We start from the raw sequence: 8802 nt of genomic DNA on the forward strand, positions 1-8802 counted from the left end.
GCCACTGCACTCCAGGATGGCAACAGAGCGAGACTCTGTCTCAAAAAAAAAAAAAAAAAAAAAAAGAAAGAAAGAAAAGAAATGTAGCATCCTGGGCCCACCCAGACCTGCTCTAGCAGAAGGCCTAGAGCGGCCCGTAGGCCTGTGTTTTAACACGCTCTCCTGGTGGTTCTGATGTGGGCTAAGTACACACAAATCACAGGTTAGCTGAGTACATGGGGCATCTTGTTCAAATACAGATTGTCATTCAGCAGGTCTGGGGAGGGGCCTAAAATTCTGTGTTTCTAACAAGCTACAGGTGATGCTAGGGCTGCTCCCCCTGGAACCACACTTTGAGGCACGAGGCCACAGATCAGAAGATGCAATGCGGCCACCCCATGACTGACCACACCCCAGGGATGGCTCTAGCATAGCTGGATTTAGCATAATGAGGCAGGTGTCACACTTGGTCTCCATATAAGCCCTGCTGGCTTCACACACTGAGCTCCCAGCCAGGTCTCTGTAGACCCCTGAGTTTGCAACCTCTAGTCTGGATGGGAATGCTCTGTTAACCAGAACCCTTAGCTAACCATACACCCATTCCCTATGGGCCCTGATGGCTGCTAAATTTACGGAACTTCTGGGGGATTGGAACACATCTTGAATGAATCCAGGTCTAAATTGCCTCCTTCGTCCCATTTCCCAGATGAGAAGATCCAGGAAGACAAATGACAACCTTATTAGTCAAGGTTTTCTGGAGAAACAGAACCAATTGGATATCTATCTATGCAGAAAGAGAAATGGATTTTAAAGAATTAGCTCATGCGATTGTGGGGGCTGGAAAGTCAAAGATCTGTAGGGCAAGCCAGAAGGCTGGAAACCCAGGCAGGGTTTCTATGTTGCAGTTTTGGGGCTGAATTCAGTCTTTGGAGAAACCTTAGTCTTTGCCCTGAAGGCCTTTGATCAATTGGATGAGGGCCACACATAATGGAGGGTAAGCTGCAGGACTCAAAAATCTACCGATTTAATGTTAATTGCACCTAAAAATACCTTTATTTGACCAAACAACTGGTCACCAAAGCCTTGCCAAGTTGACACATAAAATTAACCATCATAGCAATCTTTAGTTCCTAGGAGATCTGTCATGGGGCAGGAAAACAGGGTGTTAGGGCAGGAGCTCTGGGCTAGCCCTTCTTAAGTGTGGGAGCTCAGAGAGCCCACCCCCACCCTGTCAGCTGCAAGAGAAAGGTGAAGGTGGGTGTGGCCATGCTGATGGAGAGATAACCATAATAAAATGAGAATAATAATGCCTGCCCCGGGTCCTTGAAATTCTGCAGCTTCACAACATCCCCAAATGGGGTGTTATCATCAGCACTCTCATTCTCCAGGTGAGTAAACTGAGGCTTGGAGGTTGAATCCCTTACCCACAAGGTTCTGGTCCTCTGGCTCCTAGCCCAATACCACTCTCGCTATTGGGCCTCCACTAATGTGACCCTGGACAAGTCGTTGGTCTTTCTGCGTCTCAGTTTAGTTTTTTCATCCAACACGTGGAAATTACAAAATGCTTGACACACTGCAGGTACTGACTCAAAATGAGAAAAACCTCTCCATGGCTCCCGGCTGTTCTCGGGACAACATCCAGGTTCCCTGATGAGGCTCTCAAAGTCCTCTCCCTCACACCTTTGGCTCTAGCTCTGCTGTTTGCCACACAGAGTTGCAGCAAGTATTTTTCATGCCTCCCTAACTCTGCATATGCTGTTCCATCTGCCTGGAATGCCCTTCCCCCTTCTTCACTTAGCGATTTCTTTCTTCAAACTCAGCTCAGTAAAACCAAATGCAGCCGGGCACGGTGACTCACGCCTGTAATCCCAGCACTTTCAGACGCTGAGGTGGGCCGATCACTTGAGGTCAGGAGTTCGAGACCAGCCCGGCCAACATGGTGAAACCCTGTCCCCACTGAAAACACAAAAACTAGGCAGGGTGTGGTGGCTCACGCCTGCAATCCCAGCACTTTGGGAGGCCAAGGCAGGCAGATCACAAGGTCGAGAGATCGAGACCATCCTGGCTAACATGGTGAAACCCCGTCTCTACTAAAAATACCAAAATTAGCTGGGCGAGCGCCTGTAGTCCCAGTTATTCGGGAGGCTGAGGCAGGAGAATCACTTGAACCCAGGAGGCAGAGGTTGCAGTGAGCTGAGATCATGCCACTGCACTCCAGCCTGGCGACAGAGCAAGACTCCATCTCAAAAAAAAAAAAAAAAAAAATCAAAAATTAACTGGGCATAGTGGCGGCTGGTGCCTGTAATCCCAGGGCTAAGGCAGGAGAATCACTTGAATGGGGGTGGGGTGTGGAGGTTGCAGTGAGCCAAGATTGCACCACTGCGCTCCAGCCAGGGCGACAGAGTGAAACTCCGTCTTTAAAAAACATGCACTATGCACCCACCCTCACTCCCAGGACGGCCAAAATTTTAAAAAGCTGACAATACCACGTGTTGGCAATAATGCGGAGCGAGCAGAACGCTCACAGGTTGCCAGAGGGAGTGGAAATTGGTGCAACCACTTAGGAGAAACATTAGTGCCCAATAAAAACACTCACATATGTTCACCCGAAGATAGACACAGGAATGTTCATGGCAGTGCTAATCCGAATAATCCCAATTGGAACGCCCCACCCAAACCCCCATCATTGGAAGAAGGGAGACATAACTGGTAAATGAACCCACAGCGGACCACACACAGCCTGCTTGAAGGAAGAACACGGGTAGCAATAACATGGATGGGTCTCACACGTGCTGTGTGAAGGGGGCCAGACAGAAAGGAGTATGTCATCCTATATGAATTCACTTAGGTGACCTTAAACATGGACAAAACAAACCTACGCTGCTGGAAGTCAGGATAGCGGCAGGACAGGTGGACAGGTGTTACTGACCAGAAGGGGACACCGGGGGCTTTGGTGCTGATCGTGTCTGTTTCTGATCTGGGTTCTGGTGACCCAGATGGGTCGGTTTGTGAACAGTCATTGACTGGTCCATGTAGAATGTCTGCTCTATTTCGTTTGTTACACTTCAATATGGTTAAAAAAAAAAAACAAAAAACCAACAATCCAGGGACTCCTCTACAAAGCCCTTCCAGATTCCCTGCTCCTTGAGAGGGAATCACTTACAATACCAGTATACTGTAACCATTGACTTAGAAGCATCGCCCTCACTGGAGCTGAAAGATGGAACCAAACCCTATTTTCATCTCATTGTTCCCAGCACCCAGAGGCACAGAATGGAAGCTCGACACAAGTTTGTTGAAAGTGAGGAAGAATGGGCGGGTACCGTGGCTCATGCCTGTAATCCCAGCACTTTGAGGGGCTGAGGCGGGCAGATCATGAGGTCAGGAGATCGAGACCATCTTGGCTAACACTGTGAAACCCCACCTCTACTAAAAATACAAAAAAAAAAAAAAAAATTAGCTGGGCGTGGTGGCAGTCACCTGTAGTCCCAGCTACTCGGGAGGCTGAAGCAGGAGAATGGCATGAACCCGGGAGATAGATTTTTCAGTGAGCTGAGATTGCGCCACCACACTCCAGACTGGGCGACAGAGCAAGACGCCGTCTCAAATAAATAAATAAATAAATAAATAAATAAATAAATAAATAAATAAATAAATAAAAAATAATAAAAAAAAGAAAGTGAGGAAGAGTGAAAAGGTGAGAGGAAGAGGAACCATGACATCTTGGAATTGTAGAGGACCGGGACTACAGGTTCACAGAATTCCAGAATTTGGGAATTCTAGGATTTCAGAGTCACAAGTTCTTTGAGATTCAGAGCTAAAAAACTTTAGCATTTATCTGGCCCCACTTTCCAGCCACACAGGAACCCTGGCCACAGTCTGGCCGCCCCAACATCCTGCATCCTGGTTCTGGTGGGCAGGGTCCAGCCACAGGCCTTATTCTCTGGAGCCCTTGCCGCATGCCCATTGCTGCAGCAGCTCCTGCCAGGCGACAGGCAGCCCCCGGGGAGCAGGCTGGCACTCCCGACCAGGTGGGGGCGGCACCTTGACACAAATCACTTCTCCACCGCGGCTATGGCACCGGCTGCTGCGCTCCAAAGACACCACACTCCGACAGGCAGCCAGGCCATTACGGGGATAAATATAGATGCAGACAGCACCGAGAGGAGGCTGCAGCAGGGGTTGGCCCTGAGGTCCCCCTAGGGACCCCCAGCTTCCACCAGACCACATTCAGAGGAAGGTCATTCTCTGTAGCGCCCGCTTAATCACTAAGCTCTGGCTCTTAGGGGAGGGGGCTTCCCTTGGGACCCTCCCACTCTCCCAGGCCTCAGGTTCAGCTCAGCCTGCACTGCAAGGTTTGTGTCACTTATAGAGGGGCTGACCTAGCAGGCTGAGAGGCAGCCTCCACTGTACTCCCCATGAGTGCAGGAACTGGGTTCTGTCCTCTCCTGCCACTCCTCCCTCCTGGGTCTCAGCTCCTTCCCCTCCGGCCTCCCAGGAAGCTCCATGCGGGGAGGGGCATGGACTGAGTACTTAGGGGACCTTGGGAGTGGGTCTGGCCAGACTCAGAGGGCAGGGGACTCCCATGGAGGAGGGAATGGGGAAAGTTGTGTGTCTAAGAGAAAGTGGATTTGCCTAGGACTGAAAGACTGGGGGTTGGGAAGGTGGAGGAGGTGAGGTCCCCTGGGTGGGACATCACCTGCTGCCATTGCCTGTCCACCCAAGAGACTGAGGTGTGCTGGAGAAAGTCACCCATTCCCTATGCGACCCGGGCCATGTGTCCTAACCTCTCTAGCCTCAGTTTCTTCATACAGGAAATGGAGCTGCTGCTAACTAGAGCTGTCCTCACTACTTTCTTCATGATGTTCTTAAGGCAGTAGTGAAAAGCTCGTAAACGGAAGAGGGTTGTGCACAGATGTAATCCCTCTTTCACCTGTGACTTTGGGCCTCTACCTTCCAGGAGGGCTTCCCTCACCATGCAGTCATCCATTTGGTCGTTCAACAGATGTTTCTTAAGCAGTTCCTCTGGGTCAGGGACTTTGCTGCATGCTGGGTGGGGGCAACCATGATCAAGACACACTCAGGCTCTGGGCATAGGCGTTCAGGATGGAGTTGGGGGGACAGAGAGGTGAGCAAATGGCAAGGGCAGGAACTCTCAGATAGTGGAAAATGTCCCAAAGAGAATAAAGCAGGGTGAAGTGATTGTGATGGGGCAGTGCGGAGGAGGCCGCATTTGTGCTGGGATGTTAATAGATCAGAAGCTCCAGGAGAGCAAGGCATTGGTCTCTCTTGTTCATGGCTGTATCCCAGCCATAGCTGGTGCCCAGCAGGTACTCAGTGAATATTTCTGAATGAATGAATGAATGGGCTCCTGAACCACGCTAGGCATGTCCCCACCACAGGGCCTTTGCATGTGCTGTTTCCTCTACCTATTTCCCAGCATGTGCAAAGGCCCTGCGGTGGGGACATTCCTAGTGTGGTTCAGGAGCCCATTCTCCCTGCAACTCAACTGTATCCCTGCAGGCTTTTGTGTCTTGTCAGGAGCTGAGGCTATCTGGCCTGCCTGATGTGCCCTGGCTGTCCCCTCTCCAAAACACAGAGGGAGTATGCCCAGCTCCTAGCAGACAACTCCTTCAATCCCTCTCTCCTCTGGTTGGACCCCAACAGTCTTTTTTTTTTTTTTTTTTTTTTTTTTGAGACGGGGTCTCATTGTTTCACCCAGGTTGGAGTACAGTGGCACAATCATGGCTCACTGCAGCCTTGACCTCCTGGGCTCAAGCAATCCTCCCACCTCAGCCTCCCAAGTAGCTGGGACTACAGGCACGCACCACCACACCCAGCTAATTTTGTTTATTTTTTTATTTTTGTAAAGATGGGTTTTCACTATGTTGCCCAGGCTGGTCTTGAACTCCTGGGCTCAAGTGGTCTGCCTATCTCCGCCTCCTAAAGTGCTGGGATTACAGGTGTGAGCCACCACACCTGGCCCTCCCATCAGCCTTTCAGAGATATGCCCCTGGTGGCCCAACCTGAGAAAAGTGTATTGTAAGAGCACAGTGAATGCTGGGAGCTGAGCTACCGGGTTTCAAACTCTGGTTGGCCATGGATTAGTTGAGCACCACACACTGAATGGCTTAGATTCTCTCACAGTTCTGTAGGCTACAAGTTTGAAATCTAGCTGTCAGCAAGGCCATGCTCCTTCCAGCACTCAGCACGGTGAGACAGGGATCCCTCCAGAGACTCAAGAGGGCAAGCTCATAATTCTCCCAGGATCCATCACTCAACATCACAGACTCATTTAACAGGAGGCTGCAAGGAGGGGCAGGTGCAGTCATTCCTCACACAAGGATTTACCGAGCACCTACAATGTGCCAGGCACTGTTCTAAGTGCAGGGACACCGCCCTAAACAAGATGGACACTGTTTGCTCTTGCCTTTTTGTGGATCTGACACCCTTTGGGGAGGGAGGCGGATAAGCTGGTGCACCAATGAGTAAAGAAGATGATTTTAAAGAGTGGCAAATGCCCCAAGAAAAATACAACCAGGAGATGCAGCAGTGAGGAGGGATGGTGACACAGTCTCATTACGGTCAGTCTCATTGCAGACCTCAGAGCAGGTGTGGCCAGGACAAGTAAAGAAATGTTACATGGTCGAGCACAGTGGCTCAGGCCTCTAATCCCAGCACTTTGGGAAACCGAGGTGGGTGGATCACCTAAGGCCAGGAGTTCACGACCAGCCTAACCAACATAGCAAAACCCTGTCTCTACTAGAAATACAAAAATTAGCTGGGTACACGCCTGTGATCCCAGTTGCTTGGGAGGCTAAAGCATGAGAATCGCTTGAACCTGGGAGGTGGAAGTTACAGTGAGCTGAGATTGTGCCAGTGCACTCCAGCCTGTGTGACAGAGCAAGATCCTGTCTCAAAAAAAAAAAAAAAAAAAAGGAAGAAAGAAATGTCCCAGGATGTGGAATAGCAGTCTTCTTGACTGCCATGGGAGCGACAGCTGAGGTCCGGTGGCCCAATGAGGGCAGAAGACAATAGGATGTGAGCCAGGAGGCGCCTCTAACCTGGGCTCAGTCCTCAGGTATGGTGGGACCCCCACGTCCTCCCTTCTGGACAGGGAGGTGGGGAGACATGTGATTGTGGACTTTTCTAGCTGCTGCCTGCCAAGATCACAGGGTGACCTGGCGTCCCGGCTCCCACAGAGCCCACACCACTGTGTCCTGCAGGGTTCCTCCCTCTCTGAGGCCATATTCTGCAAGGGGGAAGGAGCTGGGTCCTTGAGATGTTTTGCTCCTGATTCAGTAGCCCCAGTGCCGTCTATGTGTAAGGGTCAGGGGAGGGGAGAGGGACAGAGACCTCCATCAGGCTGGGGGCACCCTGACCCTGAGCTGAGGGCTTCTCAGATTGGGGACCGTACCTGGCGATGATGCCTCCTGCTCTGACAGGAGGGAGAAAATTACTAGAGAATGCTCTTTTGTTTTCTGTTCACTCCTTAGAGCCCTGTGAAGCCAGTCAGATGTGGGGAAATGGGGACACCTGGATGAGAACTACCACCTCTCCTGGTCTTCTTTCACCCCAGCCCCCTGACCCTAGAACAGCCCAGAAGTCCTGATGGGAGGGGGAGGAGCAAGTTGGCCTGAGACAATCCCACAAAGAATCCTGGATGCAGTCACCCACATCAGGCTTCTTAATATTCCCATGGATAATGACAATGACAGTTAACCAGGCACTTACCATGTACCAGTAAGTGCTGGCACCCGAGTCCTTGCAATCTAATTTAATCCTACCTTTGCAGAAATACACAGTTACCTGAAAAAAATATAAAAGTGTACAGATACAGAAACTGAGGACTGGGAGGAGGACCGGATGGGGTCCAGTACTTACTGTTTTACAGATATAGAAACCGAGGTTCCATTCTCAGCCATCTTCTTCCCCTTATGCCCCAGTTTTTCATTCTCCTGACATCCCAGGGGAGGGAGTGTCCGTTGGAACACCACCAGAGACACCACACTTGCCAGTCATGAAGTGCTCCCTACTTGCAGAACGTCTGCTCCCCGTTCCCCACTTCCAGCCTCCCAGCTGCCCGACTGTAAGCTGGATCATGTCACAATTTGCCTCATTTTACAGACACAAACCCCCAAGTCCAAGGGGTGACAAGGCACTCAGACAGGAAGTGACAGCCACGAGAAGAACCCAAGCATCCACATCCTTTGTCCCTGGTTCTTTCCATGGAGAAACCTGCCTGGGTGACCCCTTCCAATCCAGTTGGCTGGGGCGGTCCTGGAGCTCACCGGGACATACGCCAGGGGGAATGCCATAAAACCGCACCTTCATGCTGTGTCCATTCTCCAGGAGGCAGGCCCTGGAACATTAGCCCATTTCACAGATGATGACCCGGAGGGCCACAGGGGCAAACGGTCTGGGCCAAGCTCCCTGTTGGTCACAGGTGGGGTTCAGACCCAGGTCTCCCAGGCCTCCTCATCAGTGCTGGCCACAGGCAGGCTGCAGCTGCCAGGGATTACAATCTGCGCACACCACACCGTCTGTTTCCTGAAAAGCACGGGCTCCCTGCAGTCCCTGAAGCTGTGGATGCCCAAGGGGCAGAAAAAGCCCCCCACCCTTTGAAGACAGCATACACCCCTAAGGGAGCAAAAAACTAAGGTAGACAAAACAAAGGGCGGCTCAGATCATTCTCTCAGACCACTTGTCCCTTCCCCCAGTACATATGGGGCAGGGGATTCAGATGCAAGATGAACCCCCTATTGGCTACCAGAGCCAGCAGCATCTGTGACCTAGGGCAATCACAACCCCCTTTGAAGCAGC

At 51.2% G+C, this 8802-nt stretch overlaps 1 protein-coding gene across 1 annotated transcript in view; it reads right to left on the reverse strand.

Moving 5' to 3' along the window:
• The window catches only part of CPNE2 (copine II), a 66290-nt gene extending 57878 nt beyond the window's left edge, over nt 1-8412 (reverse strand). Inside the window, exon 1 of the mRNA XM_011971858.1 lies at nt 8271-8412. Within this exon, the coding sequence (XP_011827248.1) occupies nt 8271-8313 (43 nt within the window). The 5' untranslated portion in view covers nt 8314-8412. The remainder of the gene's footprint in view (nt 1-8270) is intronic.
• Nucleotides 8413-8802: the final 390 nt, after the last annotated feature.

This window comes from Mandrillus leucophaeus, unplaced genomic scaffold, assembly GCF_000951045.1.
Source record: "Mandrillus leucophaeus isolate KB7577 unplaced genomic scaffold, Mleu.le_1.0 Scaffold125, whole genome shotgun sequence".
In the NCBI taxonomy this organism is placed as follows: domain Eukaryota; kingdom Metazoa; phylum Chordata; class Mammalia; order Primates; family Cercopithecidae; genus Mandrillus; species Mandrillus leucophaeus.